General features: G+C 41.5%; 2 protein-coding genes across 5 annotated transcripts; one reads left to right on the top strand and one right to left on the bottom strand.

The window, feature by feature from the left end:
- Positions 1–325: 325 nt before the first annotated feature.
- zmp:0000000926 (ataxin-1-like) lies at positions 326–18,297 on the top strand. Of its 3 annotated transcripts, none has more exons than XM_044212521.1 (3): positions 326–1,544; positions 15,043–16,338; positions 16,616–18,297. In XM_044212521.1, the coding sequence occupies exons 1-3, from the start codon at positions 1,500–1,502 to the stop codon at positions 17,078–17,080; spliced, it is 1,806 nt and encodes a 601-aa protein (XP_044068456.1). In that variant the 5' UTR covers positions 326–1,499; the 3' UTR covers positions 17,081–18,297. The 3 variants fall into 3 exon arrangements, with proteins under 3 accessions (XP_044068456.1, XP_044068454.1, XP_044068455.1); XM_044212519.1 differs by having other exon boundaries at positions 14,573–16,338; XM_044212520.1 differs by lacking the exon at positions 326–1,544 and adding an exon at positions 7,905–11,892 and having other exon boundaries at positions 14,573–16,338.
- On the bottom strand, positions 18,287–25,621 carry irf10 (interferon regulatory factor 10). 2 transcript variants are annotated; one of them, XM_044212536.1, is made up of 8 exons: positions 25,154–25,621; positions 23,402–23,606; positions 22,992–23,068; positions 22,843–22,903; positions 20,502–20,606; positions 20,011–20,397; positions 19,625–19,756; positions 18,287–18,876 (listed from the first exon to the last, which is right to left on the bottom strand). In XM_044212536.1, exons 1-8 carry the CDS (start codon positions 25,322–25,324, stop codon positions 18,821–18,823), a joined length of 1,194 nt encoding a protein of 397 aa, XP_044068471.1. In that variant the 5' UTR covers positions 25,325–25,621; the 3' UTR covers positions 18,287–18,820. The 2 variants fall into 2 exon arrangements, with proteins under 2 accessions (XP_044068471.1, XP_044068470.1); XM_044212535.1 differs by having other exon boundaries at positions 19,638–19,756; positions 25,154–25,619.
- Positions 25,622–26,911: the final 1,290 nt, after the last annotated feature.

Here is a 26,911-nt window from a genome sequence, read left to right as displayed (position 1 = left end):
CATGTGCCAAGCAATGTTTTATATACTTACTTACTTAATTTATTTATTCAATATTAGCCATGTCCAGAATTCCAAGGATACAATTGACACACAAACAGGACAATAAAACAAATGGAAGAATTATGCCAATTTTAATAGTAAAAAATGGATAATTGCTTGATCCACCAGGGAGGACTGTGATCACAGGCAAATAAAAAGTCTCGTTTCAATTTCAGCTCAGCAGGTGCAGGTCGTAGATTCCAACTCCCTTTGACGTTGTATTGTAGAGAGATCCCAGTCATGTAAGCTGCTCATGTGACCTGGCCTGGCCTGACACTCCCAGCTCTGGACCTGAGTCAAATGTTTTTCCCATGATGACAAAGGCAAAAAGATAGTGAAAGTACTCACCCAGGTCTAGTTTAAGGCATCAAAGTAAGAGTGCAGGTTAGTTCAGACAAGGTTGAATATGATTTAAGCCTAATAAACACTTTAATAATAATCTAATCTAATAGAAAACTTATCAAAAACGGCCAGTGTTTAACCTACATAGTTGTCTCAAAGAGATAAAGAAAACCTCACTTGAGGGTTTATGCCAGGTCATATGTGATGGGAACTGGGGCGTTCAGTACAGTAAAAAGAGCATATGACTTATTGTTACATTACACAGGACATTCCCATACCTCACAGTGGTTTCACAAAAAGATGTGTGAGTGGTCTTTTGTGGTTTCATGCTTGAAAGAAAGGCACATGATGCCACTGCACGCAGATCATGACCAAGTGATTAAGCTAAAAGAGAACATGACTTCTTATGACTGTGATGAAATCATCAATGTGTCACATTTGACCAGCTGGTATCACCTGCCGTAACATGTCAATACTTAGTGATTATGTTTAGCTCTCTGTGTGCTGTAGGTGAGAAACCTTTCTCATCATCCCTGTGGGCTGCGATTGGCTGATGGGCTAAGAGGCTGAGGTGTAGCAAATAGCACGAGCCGTGGGCTGGTCCATTCTGCAGCTCGAGGGAGGTTAATGAGTGAAGCCGCTGGGCTATCAGCCAAACATGAGCAGCAATTCTAAGGCTCCCACAATGAGCCTGACTGTATTACCACTGAGCTCTGTCTAATTATACACTCCCAGAGAGGGAGAGAGTCAGAGAGAGAGAGGGAGAGCATATTAGGCAGGGGAAAGAAAAAGTTATCAAGTGTCACTGTGTGTCAGAGAGACTTAGTAAGAGTGATGAGTGTAGATTGAAGTTGTAAGGGTGAGATAGGAGGTGTGTTTCAGTTAGAGCGAAGGGAAGCGAGAGGGAGGGGGTTGGAGAGATCAAGCAAGCTAGGGAGAGAGAAAGAGAGCGCACTCACAGGGAGAGAGAGAGAGAGAGAGCAAAGAGGCGTTTAGAGAGTGAGAAGGAGGAGAGGCAGGAATAGGATGAAGGGAGGGGAGGCTGAGCAGTAGAGAGGAGGAAGAGACTCCCAGTCTCAAAACTGGATATTCTTACGTGCCTGCTGCCGCCTGATCCAATGAGTAAACTCTCTGATACCTGCTACGCAAAGGCACCCGGCAAGGTATGTGACCACACCGCTTCCTCCTCTGACTGTGTGTGTGTGTGTGTGTGGGAGAGAGGGAGCGCAGGTGTGTTAGCAACTTTGAATGAAGGGATAAACAGACCGTGCTGTGTGTGTGTGTGTGTGTGTGTGTGTGTGTGTGTGTGTGTGTGTGTGTGTGTGTGTGTGTGTGTGTGTGTGAGGAAAAAGATTTAGGAGTTACTGTAGGTACATGTCATCCTGAGAGTGAGCTGGGTTAATTATAGGGAAAATATGTCTGTGTGAATGAGCGTGTGGTATACGCTCATGTAAGTCGGCACCTGTGTGTGGGGGTGTTTGTGCGCGTGGAAGAGAATAACAGAGAGAGTGTGAACAAGAGGGAGAGTGTGACTGATCCAGAGACAAGGAGCATGTGAGGAAGACAGAGACAGACAGAGAGAGAGAGAGAGAGGTGGAGGTTCATCACTCAGCCTGACCAGGACTTTCAGAATTAGAGCAGTGGGCTTAAATAGCCCTGGTCCAGAGATAGCCAGGGGCCCTGGAGGAGCCCGCTTAAACTGGGAGGGACGGATATGAGATTGGTGAGGGTGGGGTTAGTCAAGTCGGGGGAAAATTTGGAAAGAGATCGAATGAGGGAGGAGGAGAAGAGAGAAAATAGGTGGTGCAGATGTTGGGGGCAAGTCTGGGAAGGCTCTAATGCAATCAAAGGGAGGATGTGTAGGTGCAGGTGCATCAGGCCTCTGTAATCTAACTTCTTATTCAATCAGTGTACATGATACCTGAGAAAACAAGCACTGGAAGAACTTCAAATGTCATGTTTAATTTTTAATTACAACTTTATAACACTACTTGGTCAAGGACTTTAAATAAGTCTGTTTCTGCATCGTTGTGTTGGGAACACAGAGCTATGTTTGGGGTTCTGTTACTGACTCCACTCAAATCCTTCCTCATTTCTCGCCATTCTCGATGGGGAAATACTACGCCAGTGTGCATGATTATGATTTCTGTATGTCTATTTTTGCTACAGCAGGCGCTGTCCTTCTGCTGCAGTAATATCCCATATGCTGCATATAGGAGCATTTCACAGGTTCAAACAGTTCTCAGCTATAGATGTCTTTCAAGCGAGACGTACATCATTTGTCCCTGCTGACTTAATTCACTTATTTCAATTATGAGGACGATCCGCTGGCGTGTACAGGAAGTCTTATGTCACTGAAAAATTGCTTCTAGAAATGCTCGTTTTGAGGGGACAATTAAAAAGTGTGCCTCATAAGCTAAGAGCAATTTTTTCTTGTAGTTTCTAGTGTTGGATTTGTCGCTAACATGTTGAAGCAAGGACTCTGTGATGTATCAGTGAGAGTTTGTGCCACGGTGGGGCTCTAGCTGTTGTCAGGTGGCTTCAAAACCCAGATATCCTGTGTTTAATGTGTGTTTTATAGTAACTTACTAAGACAAAATCTGGAGCTTTATTTTATGATTATCTACGTACCAGAAAAGTGCCCTCATGAATGATGTAAAGATGACGAAGAGAAACTAAATGTAGGTATGTTTCGATATCTTTTGAGACACAGAATTACAACTTGTCTCTGTGGGCTTAATGAGAAATACAGCATGTTCACTCATCACATGTTTCTTGGAGTACTGTCACCCTGAAAAGCAGAAAAGGCCTCTTGTGGGAAAAGGTTGAGTGGCTGCTGGCCCTTTAAGAGGTCTATTTTTACAGGGGCACACTCATGCATGGAGCGAGGCACACAGAGGATGCAGTGGCACACGGAGACTCTATCTGCTCTGCCTCACTTCTGTGACTCCACACAACACATCCTTTAGGACCATAACCTTGTGACTGAGTGGCCGAGAGAGATTCATAGAACTTGTTCAGCCCATAGAGGAGCATGTGTTCTTTCAACGCAAGCTCAAACACGAAAATCATCCAAACTGGAAGTTACGAGGTTTGTGCCCGACAAGGAGAATCAGCCCTTTTCAAGTGGCTCTCTCTGAAGTCTAGAAGTGATAATGAGTGGGAGCTCGCAATAAAGACACCCTTATGCACACTGTACACAAATGTGCCAACATTCCCACATACTTGTTTTGATATGCAGATAGCTATGAAAGAAATCTGAAAACATTCATGCCCCCTTCTTACAAACACATAATACACTTTAGTTTACTAACACCCACACACTCCTCGAAAGAAACACAAAAATGAGCACATTTCGAAACATTTTTACACAAACACACATCTGTGCACTTAGAGGTGCACATAGTGCTATACACCCACGTAAAAAAAAAATTACTTATACATCCTCAATATCTGGACCTAAAATAATCTTCTCCTTATGCAATCTGCATGTTATATAATGCATGGCCTGTCATTATCACAGCGCTCCTTCACGCCCTGCTGTGCCTCTCCACCTACAGCACCACACAGACAGGCAGACACACACACGCACACCCTGCACCTTGTGTTGACAGTCATATACTCTACTCTAGCACTCTCACCCACGTTGAGTGTGTGCTCTCAAAGCCAGCCAGATGAGTGAGAGGGAAAGACAGAGAGGAAGGCCAAGAGTGGGTGAGGTGGGGGGACTGAAAGTGAAAGAGACAGAGAGGGAAAACTTAGAGAGTGAAGTGTACAATTATGCAGAGACTATATTTGCATGATTATATGCATCTGTGCATGTGTGTTGTGCATGTATGTGTGTTTTATGTTATATGTCTGCTCTGAGAAAATTCCCGTCTTTCACCCATTGAAACCCTTTGTGGACGCAGCAGTTTAGGGGGTATTTGAGGCTACATAACCCCACATAACCTTATTTATGTATTCATTTTCTTTACTAACCGAAGAGAGCAGGTTAACAGTCAGCAGTTCATTGCAGGATGTGTGATGGATGAACACTCTCACTGTCACTCACAGTCACGTCTATGGGAAAACACAGGCTTGCATATCATCCTCTCACAGAACGGAAAGGCAGTCAAATCCTGTCCTTCTTGCTGTTGGGCAACATTTCTAAAAACTGTGCTGCCCTAACATATGCTTGTACTGTACTTCATTTAATTAACAGTGCATATGAAACATCCATTTCAAATAATTCTAAAGTGAACTGACAAATCAAGCAATATGTGTATATCTGCTATGTGTCAACACAGGTATATAAGGCTCCATATCCATAATTAACTTGTCTCACTGCAAGTTATTTAGGAAACAGTTACAACTAAATGGTACTGCAAAAATTTTCCTGAGGTATATGCTGATTGTGAATTAGTTCTGTGTTTATGGCATTTTTGAATCAGTCAAGGGGACCTCCATGACCATTGTTCACAGATCAGCACTCTCACATTTGGAAGGGTATGAGAATTGGCTTGGGAGCTCAGCCGGGGAGCCAGGAGTGTGATGAAAAATCCCAAACAGAGGCAGGTGTTTGAATACAATTGACACCATGCCAGACTACTTTAAGGTGACAGACACACCTATCGGTCAGGGTGTGCCATGAGAGGAAGGTGCAGGAAGTGGTATTTCATAGGATGCATTTACATTCAGATCCACTTGCGTGTGAATTGTAGACATGTGTACAGTATGTGTGCATACGGTATGTTTTCTGATGCTTTTCTTCGCTTTGTGTTCGTACAGATCGTTTTCTTTGGCCCTGACTAACCCTTGTGTATGATCAAGCAGTATGTTCTCCTCCTCCTCCACACTTCATCTACAATAGGGGTCAATGACCTTTCAACCCTGCCACCCACCACTTACACCCACAGCCAGGCCTGCCTCTTTGCCTGCTGGAGCCCATACAAGTAAATCTGCTCCCTCGTACAGACAGACCCAATGTGCACAAACACAATATATTGTAGAATATCGGTTTGGTATCATTGTACAGAAAGTGTAACATCTGAGACATCCTGTAGCCTATAGCATCAATAGTGTCCTGAAAGCCTGTCCTGAAGTTGGATGTGTATTACCTTCCCTACCCTTGCAATGCTTCCCTATCCATTTGATTTCTGCCCAACATTAAAATCACTTGGCAAAATATCTTTCTCTAATTTAATTTGACGTCTTCTTTTGTAATTATTAGCAGAGATTGTCAAATAGCTGAGTGATTTGAGGTTCTCTCTCAAGTGGGACTGGGGCTCTCCCTATTTACATTTTGTAAATAATCATTAAACCCACTCAATCCTAATTCAATATAATTTGCAGCACCCTCTATAACAAACAGCAAAAGCCATGTGTTGAGTAAATGGCTGTGACCGTGTGTGGCTGGGCAGCAGATTTGGTGTGGGAGGGGTTGTAGAGCAATAGCAATAATGGCAGTGTATAGCAATGTTGCCTTGAATACTAGCAGTGATAAAGGTACTGCAGACAGTATCTATGAAGCCAGTCTAGACAGTCTCTCTGAAAATGAATGGCACTTGAGCTACCAATGGGAGACCTGGCCATGCTTTCTCCATGGAGATGCCATTGCTATGCTTACAGCTTGCTGACATTTTGCTGCTAAACTAAAAAACCAACAGTAACCCAGTTTGACTGGCAGTTGCCAGGGGACAGTGCCAAAGACAACAAATCTTTGGAATGAAAAGTAATCCCCCTCCTCTTTCACACACACACACACACTCTTGTCCTTGCTCTTTCAAGCTGTTTCTACCCCATCAGACTTTGTCTCGCTCGCTGAGTCTCTCTCTCTTTCTCCTCTCCTCCACCCTCAACCCCCCTTGTAAGCTACTGATCTCATAGCGTGAGAGTACTACTCGCATCAAGGGCTCTGAGTTGGGCTAATCATGTCACAAACTAGTGAGAGGGACAGCTACCTGTGAGTCAGTGAAGCTGAGCATGTAAAAAGTTGGAAAACTAATTTAGAAAAACAAACAAACAAGTGAGCTGCAAGAATGGAAATACAAAAGCATGACTGTGCATCAGTAGAATGTGACATCACTGCAGTTGCATAAGAATTGCTGTCACCTAACCAATAGTGGCACATTTGATGTTTGTTTCATGTTTTTTTATGTCTTTGTGATGAATATGATGCCTAAAATTGAAACCAAAGTCATATCTTTGTGGTTGAAAGTATAGCTGGTACAGATGCCTCATAAGAGGCATATTATCAGATTGAGGCAATGGAAAAGAGCAAAGATGAAACTCCCATCAGTAGACACTTAAATGTCAATGAATGACAACAACACCTGCCTTAGAAAATGTCAGCCACAAGGTTTGCAGAATACCTGTTAACAGTTCCACTTGTTCCCTGCTGACCTCTGCGTGCATACTTGTATGTGCAGTATATGTCTGTGTGTATTTGCATACAGAGAGAGAGACAAAGGAACACTGTGGGAGTCTGCCATGGTCAGAGGAAGAGGAAAATGAGTTGGAGGAATTTTTGCTTCTGCTGACTGGCTGACCTGCATGTAATTAGTCAAGTCATATTTTTAACTGATATTGCGTAAAAGCCAGCTTAAGGAGCCATAGCTGCCCTATTTATACCCTAGGGGCTAATGGCCTGTACCACTACACAGGGGGATTTCCTCTCAGAACTATACTAAGCCTGCCTTAGGCCGTACCTGTTAAGATTCACAGGGATTAACCCAGCAATACATTACAGGCACCACCCTCTACTCTGCATCATTCATAGTCTCTTCCTATCAGCTCTGTTCTTGCAATATTTACAACTCTTGCTTTTTAGAAGTTGGTATATCCTGTTTATTTTGCTGCACACACTGCTTATCTTATTCGTAATCAAAAATAGCAGATATTTCCATTCATTTTTGCCACAGGAAGGTGTCACGAGTGAGCACATTTGCATAAAGAATCAATCTTTGAATGACTCTTTGCGTGCATGTTTACCTTTCTGTGTACATGCAGCATACTCTGTGTGTTTGTGTGTGTGTGTGTGTGGGTGTTAATAGTAACTCCTGAGCCATAAGCCCATCCTCATTGTGGTTGAGCCTGCTGCGGGCAGGGCTGCTGGCTCATCCTGTTGAAGAATGGGTCAGGGCCCCAAAGCCTGACCTGGCCTCTTGCCCAATAAGCTATTGCCCGTATCACCCTGCCCTTTTATCAGCTTAGCCCGGCTCCACACAAGACTAGTAGTACTCCCCTTCCCTCACCCCTTCCCTCCATCACTCCAACTCTCTCTCTCTCTCTCTCTCTCTCTCTCTCTCTCTCTCTCTATCTATCTATCTATCTATCTATCTATCTGATGTGTCCTCTACCTCCCCTCCCCTTCTCCTCTACTCTCCCCTCTGTTCAGATCTGTTACATTCAGCAACAAATTTCTGCTGCATCAGACGTCCATCATAGATCCCCCGCTCTGCCTGAAACGTGATCAGACATCCCATACAAAGTTACGCATGGGGGGCAATGCAAAATGGCGTTTTGATTTAAAAAAAGGACCAGAAGCTAAGGTGAAACATGTTCTGTGTTCAGTAGAATGAATAGTGAATCCACTCTCTAAAGTCTCACTTGTGGGACCCCTTTTGCTACTTTATACTTCCACCACTATGATTTTTTGAGTGTAGTCTGACTAATCTGACCTTTCTTGTCTAGGCCTGACCCTGTGTTCAGTTTTTCTAATTCATTTTGGCTCAATTCTTGAATTATTTTTTTTAAAACAATAAGTTCAAATCTGTGAACAATTAGTTTGATTTGAATGTCTTATTCATTCAAGCAAATTGCACGTTTTGGCACGTACAGTTGTCTACAATTTGCACAATAACTGCTTGCACATGGCTTGCTGATCAAAACCGATGAGTTGATTCTCAGTGAAATTGTAATACTCTGCACAACTTCTAAACATTCTTTCATTGTTTGAGCATGCAAAATAATCCATTCAATTATCAAAATCTGTCAGACATACATATATATTCCATAAATATCTATGACATGGAATGTTTGTGATATCCGCTAAATTGGCAAATGACCTGCCAAGGGGACAGTATATGAATTTACATGAAAGATAAAAGGTGAATTTTCTGTTTACAGTATGTAACACATTACTACACAAATAAATGTACTGTACACATACAAATGTGCATATCCTTTTTCTGTGTACTACAGTATTGTACAGTATTGACTTTTTTCAATAAACTTTTACCTACTGCTGAAATCTGAATCTAAAAAGCTCAGTGCAATACACAATAGCATTCAGCTAGACAAAACTGACATTCTTGTATAGTACAGTAAGCAGTCAGTGTCAGCAAAAAGTAGAACAACAGATTTTTGTATATAAGAAACATTTCCAGGGTTGAAAAAAAACATTAATCTACTTTCATTTTGGTGGCATTGGCCAATTTACTGACACAATAACTGGGTTTTGAAGCTTGAATGTTTCATTAAATGTTTTGGGTGAGTTACTACCTTTTGCAGACATGCAATAGAGTTGTGATGTCCCATGAAACAGTTGTGACAATTACACTTACAGTTTAGAAAATGTTAAGACCGTTTCAAATAAGCAAATGAGCCAAAGCGATTGAGAGAACTCTATGTGTGTGTGTGTTTGTGATGGACAGATTAAATAGTTCAAAGCCAGAGAGAGAGACAGACAGAAGCAGCAAGCACGAGAGGGAGAAAGAGTGCGCCAAATGTCTCAGTGGTGCCATAAATGATTGACAGCACAGAATGACTGCACTGTGTGTTTGCTCATGTTGATGTTTGCCTGTGTGTGTGTGTGTGTGTGTGTGTTCAATATGTTAAATATCAATGTATGCATGCATAAGTAAAGCATAACAGTCATTTCTATGTCTCCATATTGTGGTAAACACCCTTTGATGAACCCGGTCCTTGCTCAATTTCCTCCTCTTTCACTATGACTGGACTATTATGTCTAAATTTATAACACAGACCAGTGTTATGATTTATGTAGAATTATATTTAAGATATATTGTACAATTATATCTATGAGTGCTAAATGCTGATTATGGGGCATAGGTGTCAATGATATTTTAAAAAAGTAATTATTTTATTTTGCATCACATTTTATTTATTTCCTTTTAATATTTGAATACACAATGTATGATTTCGCTTGCTTGCGACCTTGAGTTTTAATCATATTACTCAAAAATGTATTATTTATGTGGGAAGTTATCTTGTATAATCATTGTTGGACAGTTTAATTAAAATTACCAAGTCAACTCTCGACACCTTATGATCACAGAAACATGTTTATTATAGAAGCAACTTTATTTTTACATTTTGCCAATTGTACAATCAAATTAGTTAAAGTTTTTAAATCTTTAAAAAAAGAATTAAAGTAAAATGAGTTTCCTGTTAGTAAACTAGCTTTCATAAATGAGTAAGAAGCCTGCAATTATTGGCCTATTGATCCTTTTAATTGAATATGAATTAATGCAATTATGAACAGATGGATTTTTCTTCATTTCATATAATATTTATGATTGTTTTCTAATTTACTTAGCCTAACAGTTAGATATTGTTGTTACTTTTGTTTGCTGAGACTGAATATTTATTAAATTTACAATGTGACCCTACAATCCAAAACAAATCTCACATTATTGTATTGTTTAAACTTAATCCAAAATGTTCCAAAATTTAAAAATATGTATCTTTATCTTAATCTTCTATTAATTGTGACTTGTAATGAACCCACACAAGTACAACAAAAGCCAGAGGAGACAGCGCTCGTGCCCACACAACCTCAGTGCATATCATCTTCAAACAGCATTCTCTTTGAAAAATAAAAGTAATCTTCTCCTAAATGTCAGAGAAGACTTTCTTGGCAATTGTTGCTTCACTTTGAGAATGTTTCAATGTGGCCTTCAAGCTGATGTGTCTGTACACACCTACAAGTCTGATTAGCTTTCCATTCCATTGAGGTTGAGAAGTTAGACACAAGGTTAACCTCTAAATTACTGTTGGTGGATTCACAAGTCTACATTTTGCTCTGTGTTAGGAAGGTTGGATGAATTGCTCTCAGAAATATGAAAGAACATAAAGATTGCTTTTTACAGTTAACCACCAATAATGATTTGATTGCTTCATTAAATCCTATTTCCCTCCAATTTACGTTCTCGCTCCTGTATTGCATTTCTGCGCTGGTAATTAACATAACCTTGTTTGAATTGAGGTTTGGCCCTGTTTCTTTGACGAGGAGCAGACGGAGTTATTTGCATAGTGTTGCATTTTCAATCTTGGGCCTGTTTGTTATTTTGTAAAAGGTTTTTATACTGACAGGTTTCTGATTTCTTGCTGTGAATGAACTACACTGCTCTCACCAATTCAGTCCTAATAAGCCATACCAGCCATACCAACACACTTCACTTGCACTGACTGAATCACTGAAGCAAATCATTCAACGCTCTCCTGCAGTGCTCCTGTTAGCGTATGAGCCTGTGTGAGTGTGTGTGTGTGTGTGTGTGCATATGAAGTTAAATCAAATGTATTCATAAAAGCTCTTTTAACAACAGGTACGTCACAAAGTGCTTTGATGAGAACAAAGGACAAAATTCAGATGAAAACTACAGATAAACAAAAAGAACACGTATGGCGTGAGTGTGTGTGTGTACGTGTGTGTGTTTGTGTGTGTGTGTGCTTGATGGATGTGAGGTTTAGTTTTGAGTCAGAGGCAGCAGCAAAAGCCTAAGTTTGAGAGTGTGTGTAGGATGAGCCTCCTACCACCCTCCCTGTCTCTCATCAACTGTCTCTCTGCCTCCCGTCCATCCTTCCCTCTCTTTTATGTGCCAACAGGTCTTCTGAAAATCAGAAATATAGATTCATGATTTAGAACTAACTGACTGATTAATGACTTTTCATGTTAAAAATACATTTGACTGTTGAAACTTATGTGGAAAGGATCACATCAGACAGTACAAAGGCAGCATCTAGTCAGCATATACCGTCCAATATATAATCTGTGCTGCATCCTTGACTGTTTGTGTGTATACGTTTGTGTGCGCATATATGTGTGTGTATGCATGTTTGTATCCCTCACAGTGATTAAAGCAAGTGGGCGGCAGCAGCAACTGGTCTGCCTGTGTGGCTCTGCATAGCAGACATGTTTCTCACTGCTAGATATTACTCATTTCCTCAGCCCTTTGCACACACAAGCACACACACACTCTCTTGACACACACACACACACACACACACACACACACACACTCACATACACAACAGACACAGAGACAGATAGCAGGCTCTCAGTTCTTTCCCTCAGTTTGGTGGGCTCGCTGGTGTTATTTCATGCGTACAGAGATCAGAGGCAGTGTGTAGCTGGAGGCTGCTGTTATCTGCGGGTGTTGTAACTGGCAGTGGGGCTGTGGAGGAGCAGTGTAGCACAGTGAGGAGCTGAGGAGTGGGTTGACCCTCTGGGAGGACTGGAATATGAATGACTGCCGACACTGGGACGTCTACTCAGCCCGCACTAAGGTCAGTCTCACATCACAACACAACAACTACCAACTCCATCAACCTGTCTGCCTGCTCCCACATTCTCTAACTGCTCTTTTGGATTAAAAGAGCTGTTGTTGACTGCTTTTCTAGTGCAATTAGCACTACTGGATTATCAATCGATGTTTCATTGATAGCAAAATATGCAAAACTAGAGTGTAATATTCTTTAGTATTTTTTTGAGGTTTGCAGTCATTAGTATAGAGGTATGCTTGACAGAAATGCATGTAGAGAAAAGGCGGGATGAGGTGGAGCTGTGCAAATAGATATGTAAAATTTGACAATTACTTAAGAGCAAGTTGAAGAATGTAAGCACTTTGCATTTTAATAAACAAACCGTTTCAGACTGTTTTTTTTATTTTTATCAGTATTAAGGAAAAAATGAAATGAAGTTTTTAGATAAATTGCATTTATGCTTACATAGCAAGACAAAAGTCTTTCAAGTATTTCATTGGAAGGAATGTGTCATATCATTATGCCCATGATCTGTCGGTTTTGATGTATTTAAATGCTACGACCACAGTAGCTCCAGTTAAACTCGAGTTCTGTGTGCATGTCTGCACAGTGTAGGAGTATTCTGTTAGAAGACGTTTCTTTGCAAACTCCTCCACATGCACAATTGTGTTCTTTGTTTTCTTGTACTTTTTTGGCAAGTTTATATTAAGTCTTTTTTGACAACCTTTTTCATAAGAGCTGTCGAAATGACATGGGTTTCAGAGTCATTTGAGGACAAAAACTGAAACCAGATTTTTTTCAATTTAAGAAATCTGGATTCTACTTTAGCTTTTACATGTGGGATTTGTTCAAGTATTGTTGTTGCTTCTTTTCTTTTTTTAATTGTTAAAAAATATTTTTCATAATGGAAACATTTGTAGGTTTTTCTTTCTATTTAGTCATAAATTGCTTAACTGTACAAATACTGATGCTATGTTACTCTTATGATATTAACAGTTGTCACATTTAATAGATTGATAAGATAATCAATTTGAAAAAAATGTATCATTCTAGAAAAATTATTGATAGAAAACTATAAATAAAGACATGTATGGATTACATAATGAATGATTTCCAATTGTTGCTGCCGTCTGAAGGCCAAGAATATAAATTTTCATGAAGCCCATAGCTCAATGGGTTTTTTCAGCCCACAGAATGCCACAATATCTTTCAGCTGAACTGAAAATACATCACTTAAATTGTACAGCAGCATTTTTATTGACCTAATAGTTGTCCATCATGAACATTTCCCACGTTCTGCGCCATCACACCCGTCCTGTCAGTGTGTGGGACAATGAATCCCCCTCCTCTCACCGCCCAGTTTTCAGTTTTCCACTCAGATGCACAAACAGCTTGCTCCACTCTAACACTTATTCTGTTTTTGGACCAAGTCACTTGATGAGCAACAGTTTACCCGCCTCTCCATGGAGTATCCCCATCTAACCTCTATAACCGACTGGATGTGTGAGTTGCCATGGTGACAGTGGGGTGGATGGTGAGACGGCAGGGAGTTAGTAGGCTGTTGAGACAGACATGCGGGTGAGTGCGGAGCTGAGTGGCAGCATGGTGCTGTGGTGTTGTGGCGGCAGCGGGAGCAGCGATGGTGGTGGCGGTGGTGGTGGTGGAGGGAACAGCTGGGCTGGCGGCGCGGCAACCATCACTTCAAAAGAGCTCATTTAAAACGTTTGGAGAAGCATTAGTAGAGCTCCCCCGCACTTCTCACTGAATGAAACAAGGCTGCAAAATCTCTGACACATTCGAGGACTCAAACACAAACACAAACACACACGCACACAAAGACCTAAACAAATAAACACATTCACACATTGCTTCCAGAAAGAAAAGTTACACATGCACACAAACATGGCATATATGCATGCACACATACACAAACAGTCACACACATTTCCCCACAACCCTGCTGTGCCACATAATTAATATGCAAAGACACATATCCTGTATCCACAACAACTGGTGGTAATATCAACAGTGTTTCTGTCAGTGTTTGGGTGGGTGGTGACCAGCTTTGCTTATCACTGGGGGAGTAAGTACAGCCGCCTGAGGGAGTATTTGTGTGTCTGTTGCTGTCCGTGTGTATGTCTGAAAGAGAAGGGGTGGGGGGTGCTAGTAGTAAGCTTATAGAATATAGAGAACACCCGGGGGTGTCGTGGGGGTGGTTCATGAAAGTGGTACAAAAACACATCAACATATTCCAATCATCCCCTGAGAGTCAGAGATGAAAACTCTCCTGCTGTGAGTGCTCTATGTGTGTGTGTGTGTGTGTTTTACACACATACTGCACTGCCTCTAAACTTCATTGGCTGCAAAATGTATTTTTAGCCCACATGTGGGAGTAATGTGTTTGAATGAAACGAGTAAGTTGGGTAGTTTCAGTCCCACCGCAGTGCACATAGGTAATGACTAATTAGCGACAGCTATCAGAAAGCTAAGGGTTTCTAACCTTTTTAAAGTAGTTTATATGAGGGAGTCTCTGGCTGATTTCTCTCCATCTGTCTGATGCAGCTAAATGTTTGTTTGCATACCTAACCAGACAGACTGTCCTTTTTCTATGTTCACTCTTAATCTCCCTTACTTCTGTCTCTGTCCTCTCCCTCTTTTTTACCTACCATATCTCTTTTTCTGTCCTCTTTCATCCTCTCCCTAGGTGAGTGGTGCTTCAGTACAAAAGAATCAACAGTGATCTGACAGTGATGCTGTGTAGCAGCCTTCCCCTCTGTCTGCGCCCCTCGTTCTCCCGTGAGGCCCATGTGACCTAGCCTACACCCACACACAGGGGGCCCCCACTGCCGCTGGAGCCCACCCATGAATCCCAGCCCCGACCGCGGCAAAGAGTGCCTCCCTCCAAAGAAGAGGGAGTCTCGGCAAGGATCAACAGAACACCACGTCCCCCTGGATGAGTTTAAACCCCCTGTGCCGCTCCGGAGTCGGTCCAGTGCAGGGGGAGGGGAGGGAAGCAGGGAGGCCAGCGACAGGGACCGAGCTCAGATTAACCCAAACCTCCATCTCCTACATACTCCTCCACCCCTTCCTGCTCCAGCACCAGGCCTCCCCTTGCCCCTACCATGGCACCTGAGCTACTCTCCCTCTGTCTCTCTCCCCCTTTTCCCAGGTCAGGTCGGTGAGAGGAGGGGCTCAGGGTCTCCTGCCTGGAGAGATGATCCTCTCTCCACAGCCCTGCCCCACCACTCCAGGTGGCTTAGAGGGGAAGGGCCCCTCTCCTTGCCACCTTCCCCATCTTCCTCCTCCACTTCCTCCTTTAAGACTCCCTTCCCAGCCGATTCTAGAGAAATGTGGTCCTACATTAACAGCGGGCGGCGGGACAATAGCTCCTCTCTCTTCACCCCGTCGTACTTGTTTAGCCACCACTCTCTCTACACTCAAGATCCAAGCTTAGTTGAAGCCAGACACAGGTACCTGGGCAAGAGGCCGAACGGCCTGGATGGGCCAGGCAGCAGGACTGCCTCAACCTCCAGGCCTCTGCTCACAGGAGAATATGGGAACGATAGCAGCAGAATCAGGCTGGACGTCAACCCACACAGCTCCCATACCAACGGTGGACGGAGACATCAGGAGGATCTAACATCCCGTGTCCATTCTGGAGGGCCATTTTTGTCAGACTCTCAAGCTCAGGAGGGCCCTGAGCCACATTCCTCACTGCAGGACAGACATCCGCATGGGATAGTTAAGACCAGCTCCAATTTACTTTCTCCCAGTCCCCATCCCCTGGGACCAGTCCCCAGGGCAGGTAGAGGGGGACTATTGGACCCCCTAGGGGCCACACCAGCTGAAGCCCAGATCTACTACTCCTTGGGATCAGTGTGCCACCCCAGCCCTCAGGCCCAGGCCTGCCCATTCTACAGCCCCTCAGGAACACCTCTGTACAACCTACACAGGGAGCCAGGCCCCAGGCAGCACAATCTAAGGAACTCACCTCACTCACCCCTGGGTCTGCCTAACAGCCATGACAGGACACAAAGAGACCGGGAAAGAGACCGGGACAGAGACCAAGAAAGAGACAAAGTCCTACAAAGGGACAGGGAGCGAGGTAAAGACAAAGAGAGGCACCTACAACATGACAAAGACCAAGAAAGAGACAGTGAGCGCGAGAGGCGACGGGACAGAGAAAGAGACAGAGGGAGAGAGTTATCTCCTTCCCATCTTCACACCTCATCCCCGGGCCTTCACCCATCTCCCCCTGCGCTCCTACCTCACTTCACCAAGGGTTCTCTGATTGAGTTGGCCAGTGGGCGGTTAAAGCGGGTGGAGGAGCTGCGGACCGAGGACTTCATGAGGAGTGCAGATACCTCTCCAGAGTTCCACCTCAGCACCTGCACTGTGCTGCTGATTTCCCCCAGCAGTACACAAGGCTTCAGCCACCTGCAGGTCCACCTCACAGACCGCAACACTCAGGTCAGCTTTCTCTTTAGATATATGCTTCAGCTTACACTCTACACTACAGCATTATCAGAAATAATTTAAGGAATAACTGCATGACAAGATGAGTGTGGATGCAAATCAGTCACAGTTGAGGCTATAGTTGCCTTGATCTTCTCAGATGAAAACAGGCCAGATCAGTGTAATTCCTTACACATATTATTACACACCAAAGTGAGATTGTGGTGATAATAAGTGGCAGACATGAAAGACCTCTTGGTTGAGTGTATAACAATGTTGTGGTTTTGTGTAGGAGTTACTGAAGGTCTTGGTGGAGTATCCGTTCTTTGTGCAGGACCGAGGCTGGTCTTCTTGCTGTCCCCAGAGAACCACACAGCTGTATGGCCTACCCTGCCGCCAGCTCGTGGAGGGGGACGTCTGTCTGGCTCTCACCCCCACACCCACCCAAACCCACCGGACACACACGCGTACCGGCTCCAGGGCCCATCGCATGCAACTCCCCTCCAGGGCTGCAGGAGAGTCCAGCAGCTCGCACAGGGAGGAGATGCCACCTCCACCTCCTCCTCCCCCTCTTCCTCACCACCCACCTCCTACCACGCTGACCCCTCCACGTGCTTTGGCTGCAGTCCCTCCCACTCAGGAGCAGCCGCGTCCACGCAAACGGCGCTGGTCTGCCCCGGACACAATTCCCCCACCTGGAACTGATGAAAGCCTCCTGGATTTACCTCATGGCTCCAAGCTAATGAAGTGGCAGTAGAAACTTGGAAATGCATACGTAAACATGCATACTTACACACACACATAAGCACATACACACCCTCCTTGTCTCTGTTGCACCCACCAAGACAAACAATGGAGAGACCTCAAGGCAGGGTTGCAGGGAAGGAATAAAAAACAATAGAAAACACACTTTACGGGTGTCCACACTGCTGCCCAAAATATTAACCTAGTCCAACTTAGGCTAGCCCTTGTTGCACCCCTTCTTTCCTTTCCTTTCCTCAACCTTACTTAGTACAGCCCTGAAAGGAGCAGCAGCTGAGTATCTCTGGATGGCTCCTTACAGACACACTGAAGACATTTAGTAAGACAATCAAGCACTTGTCTGTGTTCACTCTGTTTTTGTAATGGTTGTCCCACACACCTACTTACTGACAGTGTTTTCTGCAGGGTATCAATTTTCAATCAGTGTTATGAAAGTAAACACTATTGAAGAAGTGCAGATATATATGAACAAAAGTTGACTATATATATTACATTACAGATGTTATATACAGTAAATATGCTAAACAGATTTAATGCAATCTCTCTGTCAATTTCGCAATGCATTTTTTTTTCTTGCTGAGCCGATGCCTACGTGTCGGCCTGGGCAGGCAAGGTGAATGTATGAGAAACTCTTCGCCTTTTTTATTCTCATCACTGGGAGTCATTTCAAACAATTGTTCGTCAAGGCATTACCCTCCAATATGTTCTTAACATTATCTCTGAGAAAGGGAGAACACTAATGAAAACTGCGTAACAGACAATCCCACCCACACAGACAGGTCTGTGCCACATCGCCTCGACACTCATGGTGTTTTTCCATTAAAAACTGAATGATGGAAAGAGTAAAAGTGCAGTATGGCTGAAGAGTAATGGTGCTAATAACACGTTGGAACATGATGCTTTGTGAATACTCTTGACCCCTGTGTACTGTACGCTTCTGTTCCCATCTCATTTTTTACGTACTGTATATGTTTTAAGGCAGGGAAAATGATGAAAGTATTTTAAACTCAGATACGGGTATCTCCTCTGATTCAGCACACTCTCTCACTTTAGTTTTTGTGTTTGTTTTTTTATTTTATTTTATTTTCAAAAAGAGAACCTTACCTGTTGATTTTTTCTTTTTAAATGTTATAGCTACAAAAATGTATATTTTTAAAAATTGTGAATCTGTTATATGATGTTCGCTAGAAATAAAGGAAAAAAAGCTTTATAGATTTAATGAAAGGTGTCAATTTATTCTCTACATGTGTTGTAAAGTACTATACTCTTAAATTATCATTTAATACATATGCTGAATATGGGGTTAACAAAAAATGCAGGCTTTTTTTTTACATTAACAGTATGTTATCAGCATGTTTTATTGGGTTAAACAAGATGTTTGCTTTAACAGCAGGTGATAGCTCTTGCCAGTCTAGCTGCATGGTGGACGTGAAAAAAATCAATATATGGTAAAAATAAAGGAAATTACTTTGACTTTTCCTTTATGCATTGCAAATACTAGGTCTACGATGCACCACCTCCATCATTTCTCCATCATATATACTTATCCAGTGATGACACTCTGTATTTTTCTGCTCTGCTCTTAGGATGTCTTTCATGATGATGACAGGGAAGGAATAAAGCTTCAATAATCCACTTGTATATTGTTCATGGCTACCCTGGTGCAGGGTAGCTTTTCCTGTCTTCCTACATCTTCTCACCCTCTGTGTTGGAGGTGAGAGTTGGACGTACCTCCTCAGTCTCTCCCAAGTTGAACCTCTGTAGAAGTTCCACTGCAAACAAGGGCACCACCTGGCCAGCAGGACACAGTGTAGTACACAATCAGCATGCTTATGAGGACCTCTACTGGTGGTTGAAAATACTACTGCAGGGAGCATTCACAGGAATTATCAGGTTCTGCTTGTATTGTTGATCAAAGAGTTTACATACTTTTCAACATGTCATAAAAAGTCCAATAATAATAAGTAATAAGTAAGTCCAAGCTGATGGTGTTTGGCATTTGAGAAATTTACATGGTGGATCAAACCTGTCAGTAAATTAATATAATCAGTAAATTATACTGACACCTGTTCACATCACTCTAGTCTGAGTGTAACTCTGCTTTCCCTCACTTAATAGAAACATTAAAAGAAAAGACACACATATAAATGACAAAAACCTGCAGATATGAGAGAGAGTGAAACATTCTTTTGGTTGCCTCATACGTGCATCCTTTTGTCCAGGTGCCAAGTCCAAAAAAACTGTAATTGTGATTTCATCCTCCCAAGAAGGACAGAGGAATATGTACCTGATGAAGAGCCAATTTGGGCTCAGAATGCTGTACATTTTCTAATATGATAAAATAGAAATTTTAAAGGGAGCGTTCAACAATGTTGAGACAACAGTGTTGTCCTTTATTTTCAGGGCATATATAAAATCAGAAACTGAAATATGACATTGTATCTACAACCACAATCTACACATATGCATCCAGGGTAAATGTGCCATAAAGAACACTGAATAAAAGTGTCATAAAAAATAGGTGAGCAATTCTTAGCACCTTTTCCACCCACCTGCGCCATGATCAGCTTCTTGGTTTTAGGTACGTTGGGGTCTGGATATTCCTCTCCGAAACAGAGCTCAATTTCATAAGAAGGTGTAGGTCCCTTCCCCTGTAAACACCTCTGGAGCCCTGCACGCAAACATTTTATATTGGAAAATGCAGATTTGACATATAAACATATTGCCTCTTTGCATAGAGCAATGATGTGACATTTGTCATTATTTTTTCTCCCAAGTATTCCAAACAATCTGTCTCTCTATGAAGTCTCATATTCTGTTCCAGCTAGATTAATGACTAACTGGTAGGTAATGAATTCAATCTGCTTTTTAGTCGCTGTTATTGTGTTTTTTTTATTTTGTTAAAGTATGCATGCACTGCCTTACCATTGAGAAATGTGGGTATATCAAGCAGTTTGAAGGTCTTTTCTCGCTCCAGTTTGTTGGGTCGGTCAGTGTGTTGGGCCATGGGGCCACTCCAGTATACCCTGCCTTGACAGAACCGCTTGATGAACACCCCATCTGGGGCCACCCATAATAGCACACCCCTCTCCAGATGACAAAGAAGTCGGTTCATTGCTTCAGCTATGCATGACGGCAGGGACACAGAGCCTGGGGAAGGCAAGGAGAGCTGCTGGGCAGTGCAGGGCCCGTAGATCCGTTCGTTTCCCAAGGGGACACAGCCCTGCAGGATGAAGCACCCATCTGGGCTCCTGGTGGTTACTTTCATCACCCTCTGGCCGTGGTACAACAATATCACCTGCATACGAAGGTCTGAACACACAAAATGCAACTTGTGTTCCAGGTCATACAGTGCAAAGGCCAGTGATGTGTTCACTTGGTTTTGTTCTTGTGCATAATCCCATAAGTGTTCTTACCTGATATAGTAAGTGTAGGGCTGAGGAAGGGTAAGGGAGCAGGGCTGTGATTTTGAGGTTTATTTCCTGTGAACTCACAATACATGTGCTCCCTCAGCAGATCCTCTAAAGCAGAATAGAGACATTATTCAATCACTACTTTCTCAATACTGTATGGATACTGGGACCCCACAGGGGGCTACAAGATTAGATTTTTGCTGTTGATTTAAAAAAAAATCAACAGCTTCTATTTGAGCAAATCAAATGGCGTCCATAAATATTTGTTCATTGGATCCATGTAAGCCCCAGGTATGTCTGCCCATGTGGACCAAAGATTGAGCAAAGATGGGATACAAGTGGCTCTTGAAAGCAAAAATTCCCAAGCCCCGCCCCACATGGTACACTTACAGGTACTTAAACTTATGATTGGGCCAAGGCCAACTACAAGTAGGGGTCCTTATTGGAAGAAACAGGGCCTACTTTGACTACAACAACTTTTTTATTTATTTCCTCTACAACGATATCCCATTCACACAGTAGGAGTTTCTATTAGGTGACAAGACATATGTTCCCTTGTCAAATTCTAACCCAAAAATACTCTGAAGCCAGAAGCACAGCAGCCAGGGATTTAACCCCCATAGAAGGCGAGTGGTAGGGGAGCACTTTTTCTCCACCACCTAGGCACCTACAACCAGCCTAAGAACTAATCTGCCAGTATCCAAGCTAACCAAGAAATCCAACTAAGCTGAAAGGTTCAAACAAAAAACAACCAACAAACAAGACTGAGTCTACAGCATGCTCTGTGAGGCTGTCAATAGGCACAGCTGTGCTTTGAGCTAAATGCTAATGTCAGCATGCTAACATACGTATAGCTTCATGTCATTAGTTTTGCAGGTATTCTGTCATAAACCAAAGTACTGGAAAAATAAAATTTTTTATGAAAAATCAGGGTGTCACCAAAGTTATTACAATTAATCCTGAGGGGGACATGAAAGAGTGCAGCAAATTTCACGGCATCCCATCCAGTACTTGTTGAGACATTTCACTCAAAACCAGAAATGTGAACCTCATGGTGGCGCTAGAGGAAAAGTCAGAGGATCACCAAAGCGATTAGGATTCGTCATCTGGACACCATGGGCATCTGTACAAAACTGAATGGCAATCCATCTAATTGTTGTTGAGGTATTTCAGTCTAGACCACAGTGGTGGACCGACAAACTGACACTGCAATTCCTAGAGACATGCCACTAGCATGGCTAAAAAAATATTTAAATTTTCACGCTAGCTAATGCTAACCCATAAAATATAGCCACACTCACATGGTAATCAACAATATTCCTCTTGGGATCCACTTTTTACCGATGCACACCCAAGTTACTGATGCTGACATTATTTTTCCTATAGCTGTCATTCCTATTATTACTAATTTATTAATATTAACACTACAATTACTATTCTACTATTTATTTAAAAAAATGTATTAATTAAAAAAAATTCTACGTGGTCTTATGGTGGGATTTGTTGGGTCTCTGTAATTAATATTATAAAGAGTACGGTCTAGACCTGCTCTATAGCAAAGTGCTATGAGATAACATCTGTTATGAATTGGCGCTATATAAATAAAATTGAATTGAATTGAATAGATATAGCCACACTCACATGGTAATCAACAATATTCCTCTTGGGATCCACTTTTTACCGATGCACACCCAAATTGGTGTCTGCATTTGCCCAATCATTATCTCACATACTGTGAGGGGACACAAAAAAGCGCCAACGTTGGGCTTAATGAGAATATCTTACACTTGTAGCTGACTTTATCCCATTTAGCAACCCATATGAGACTTACACATTTACTTAGGTAAATAGACAAATGTTATCATGCTGTGGCTTAGTGGTAGAGCAGGTTGTCCCCCACCCCGCATGTCAAAGTGTCCTTGGGCAAGATACTGAACCCTGAGGGCTGTGCCTTCGGGGTGTGAATGATTAATTTGTTTCTTTGTACTGATGAGCAGTTCTGCCATCTGTGTGTGAATGCGATATGTTAAGCGCTTTGAGTTGTCGGAAGACTAGAAAGGCGCTATACAAGTACAGTCCATTTACCATCTATTTGGATTGCACACATGGATATTTGGATTTGGATTTCTTTGACCATTTTTGATGACTTGATCATTTGAGTTTACTATTCTTTGCTTTGAGGGTTTCAGGTAGACTCTGCTTAAATATTGGTGGTGGTTGTAAAGCAGAATGGTTGAAGATTACTGCTGAATCCATAGAGGAGGATTGCCTTTCTGACATCTATGGGGATGATCCTCCATAACCATTCTATAGAACAGTACCAGTTTGTGTGTGTAGCCCTTACCAGTCAATGGTTTTTCTTCTTCTTCTTTACATGCTTGAAATGATTCATTTTGATAATGAAGCTACAGAAACAGAAACCAAAATTAGGTAAAGTTCAGTGATAGAGTTTCTCAATTTATAGCTTATTGGCTCTATGTTTTTTTAGAATACCTGTCTGTCCAGAAAACCGGGGCTCTTTGGAGACCTCTTAGCCTGGATGATCACTTGATCCTTTGTCTGGGGAGACTCTGAGGAGCAACAAGTGGGAACAAAAATGAGAACAAATGAAAGATTCAGATAGTATCAAGTTAGAAAGACACCCAAAAGAGTCCAGTTAATACAACAAATGAGTTTTTTATATTGTCGAAAAGCTGATGGAAGCTGATGAAAAGGTAAAAAACTTTAAAACCTTTGCTCATTATGTAAATACAGCATTTCATTCCTTGTTTGTTTGCTTTGATTGACCTTTTTCCTCTCCTATGGGGTGCAATTTTTTGAGGAGTATAAAGAGAACACCACTGCTCAAAGGCTCAGATATAATCAATAAGACGATGTGAAAGGAACATTTTCTTGATTTTCACCTGCTGGCCTGGCTGGCACGGCTGGCACATTGTCTTGCTGGATAAGGTAGACTTTATAGGGTTCAGTGATGTCCAGCTGGTTGCGTTCAGGGACCTCCTGGAAGTCTGTGCTCTTGTTGAGAGCACAGCGGAGACGGGTCTTCCACATGGTGGGGTCAGCTTTATCCCTCCCCTCCCTGTACTTGCCCTTGTACACAGCCCAGGCCTGAATGTGAAGATTGAAATATTAGATGCTTATACGTAAATAAATAAACATGATTTAATGAAAAACTGTTTGGTTAAACTACTGGTTAAACACATATACACCTATTTCAACAGGGAATTTATCACTGAAATATATGTTGTTCTGTTATTAATTAACTAAATCCATCCAAAGCATTGACAAAGCAGAAAACTAAATGCACACAGAAGAAGAAAATAATTTCATTTAAAATTTAAAATGTCACCAATCTGTCTTGAAATTGTGAGTTTATTGAACTATTATTGAATAATTTCTTCAGATTGTTCATTACATGCACTAACATACAAAAAGCATGGGGGTTGAAATGGATACCTCTCTTCAGGTTAGCATTGTTCCACATCTGTTTCATAAGTTCTGAAATGGTTCTGATTGTGATGACTTGAAATTTAGGATATATTGAAACTAACAACCTTATCATTTACGTTACTTAATGATAAAATACCTATACTAAATACCTTTAAGTGAATGAAACCAGCAGAGCTTGAATAAACAGAATAATATTTTGATTCACTGATACATTCATTCACTCAAGCTTGCCTGCCTCCTAGTGACTGTTAAGAAGCACTGAAGTATCAACACTCTAAACTCTAGAAATACTAAATATAAACAGAAAAGTGATACTTTATTATTTATTTCACTTTATTTTCTCAGTGAAATAAGTAAAGAAACGTTCTCTTGACAGTGTTCCCCACGGGTTATAAATGTATTATTCTTGGACCAGTATTCAACACTTAATGCAACACTGCCTTGCAACAGAGCATTGCAAGGACGAGGTAACGTCTTATTATAAAAGTGTTGGTTTTATTTTTTAAATCTATGACTGCACTTGAACGCATCATTCCAGAGACTTCTCAAAGTAAACCACAATTCAACTATATTTTCAGACTTTTGAATGAGGGTAAAATAACAATAATAATAATAATGATAATGAATACAAAATCAATATTTTTGGATGCAGGCAAATCTATTTTGTTTGGATACCCAATTAAATTGTATAAATACGTGGGAAACACTGTTGTCTCTTGGCTATTTGAAACCAATGACACCTTTGCAACGTGATAACTGATCAGGATTCAAAGGAATGTTTAGTAGCACAGAGCTTCGCAGTAGTAGCCTACAAAGCATTCTTTGTAAATATTTTAAAATAGTTAGGCAATTAATGTTGCATCTGTGTGCGAGATTAAAAGGAGAAAAATACTTCTGATTAGCAAGACAACGAACAGGCTGGACTATGCTATAGTTTACTTACTGGCCTAATTACAAACCGAAGTTAGTAGCTCAACATGGTACAATGTGCAAAGGTCTTATCTTTTATTTATGGACTTGTTATAAGCCTCAAATAAATAAATAGGGTTTTTATCCAACTGACTTCACAGTCTACACCTGGATTCATTTCTTCCTCATAATACATTCTAAACATGCTAAAATTACATTTGAGCATAACTTTCAACTGAATTCACAAGAATCCACATGATATGTTTTAGAGTATGAAACAGACTCAAAGTGTTGACCTTGAAGAGAGCTGCATCCGCCGTCTGTTTGTAGTCCTTCTTAGCTGCGTGCTTCCACGGGATCCTGAACATAGTTTTGTCCTCATCTTCCCAGCACAGTCCTTCATATTTCCCACTCTCTATCTGAGCTATCAGCCACTCTTTCATGTGCATCTTAGCTCCTTCTTCCATCTTCAACACAAACTGTGTCTTAACGAGAACAAAACTTGTCAGAGATAAGCTACATGTGAAAAGTGGCTCGAACAGTTTAATCACGTCCCCACCTTGCAAACGGAAAAACTATATATCAAAATTTTATTCTGATGCTGCTCAAGCTTCTAAAATGATTTTAATCACAATGCAGTAGCCAGATAATATAATGAAGTGTATAAAAGTTCTAGACAAAAACACCTCGCCGTAAACATAAATGCAGAAGTCCTTAACTAAAAATTAAGTGACCTCGTAGGAGCGAAAGCGAAAGTTTTGAGCTCATTTGATACTTTCGGTTTCCCCCTAGTTGCTGAGTTGCAGCGAAAGTTCAGGCATTTCCAAGTAAGGTGTATGAGGGAGGGTGGTAAACGAGCAAGTCACTTACAAATCATTAAAAGACTGTCTTTATGTGAAAAGAATTCCTAAATATATAGTTGTGCTGCAAATGCCATGCTTTTGTTTGCATTAAAGTAAATTTTTCGTGGTTAGAAGGCAAAATAAAGCAGGACTTACTAATCACAAAGACGAGACTAGATATTCCTTATAATGCTGGAGAAGACTAAATCAATAAAAGCAGAGAAAGGGAATGATTGTTTAAAGGCAGCAAACTTTTATAGTCCACACAACTGCTAAATGAAATGATGCTGTGTTTTCTTAAGTGGTGAATTCCCCTGTCATTTGCCCCCACTGGAATCAGCACGTGGGCAACTGGACAACACCAGCAAGCATTAATCACACATACCAGGATGAAGCACACGCATGCAAATATACGTATAAGAGTAATATCGAAAGGTTCATAAGAAAATGAAAGTAGTGGGTGTACGGGATTTTTTCTCATGGGCTCCTCCTCCTCTTCCTCACAGGGAGTATGATGCTGACTGAAGATAGCCATTTCTTCAGATCTGTCTGCCCCCTCATGATACTGAGGGGGCAGACAGTAAAAATTAAAAGTTTAGATCGATAAAAAAAAAGGGCTCACAGCGTGATATAACGACGTGAAACAAACACACTGCATAGTTTTCCCCAGCAGAGGGCAGTGCACATCTGTTTCACTGCCTATTCCCACACAAAGTGATCGTCGTTTATTTCATCAACTGTGTTATATGTTATAATATGTTATATAAAATGAACATGCTGTATGGAGAAGGATGCACATCCCCCGTGTTAGTAAAATCCAGCGCCCATTTGCATTCAAGTGGCATTAGTTGGTGTTAACTGCACCAAATGACCAAAAGAACAGTGGCCAGGCAAAATACATCCCTGATAAAATCCAATACAGCAGTCTTGTGATACATACTTTGAAACATGCAACTTTTAAAGGTTATATGCAATTTCTTTCAGTATGCCATATTTTTGCTCCTCTGTATAAGTGAATCAAGTGAGAAAAATCTTAAAAATATCTTTATTTTTTTATATTTTTTTAGCTTTATAATAGACAACAAATACAGAACCACCCTCACAAGCTACCAGTATTTTCCCACAATCCACTACAATCTATGCGCAGTATGCAGTTCTTACTATATATTGTTAATGTTAAATACTATGCAAGCCCTTATTTCTATAGCAAAT

Source organism: Siniperca chuatsi, linkage group LG10 (genome assembly GCF_020085105.1).
Source record: "Siniperca chuatsi isolate FFG_IHB_CAS linkage group LG10, ASM2008510v1, whole genome shotgun sequence".
Taxonomy (NCBI): Eukaryota; Metazoa; Chordata; class Actinopteri; order Centrarchiformes; family Sinipercidae; genus Siniperca; species Siniperca chuatsi.
Note: the sequence above shows the minus strand (reverse complement) of the source record. Positions and strands in the feature narration are given on the sequence as shown.

Coding starts and splice junctions, on each gene's coding strand:
- irf10 (XM_044212535.1), bottom strand. CDS start 25,324: ATGGAAGAAGGAGCTAAGATGCACATGAAAGAGTGGCTGATAGCTCAG. Junction 23,607..25,153: donor CGGATGCAGCTCTCTTCAAG/GTCAACACTTTG, acceptor CTTCACATTCAG/GCCTGGGCTGTGTACAAGGG. Junction 19,757..20,010: donor TATACCCACATTTCTCAATG/GTAAGGCAGTGC, acceptor GTTTGCGTGCAG/GGCTCCAGAGGTGTTTACAG.
- zmp:0000000926 (XM_044212519.1), top strand. CDS start 14,731: ATGAATCCCAGCCCCGACCGCGGCAAAGAGTGCCTCCCTCCAAAGAAG. Junction 16,339..16,615: donor TCACAGACCGCAACACTCAG/GTCAGCTTTCTC, acceptor GGTTTTGTGTAG/GAGTTACTGAAGGTCTTGGT.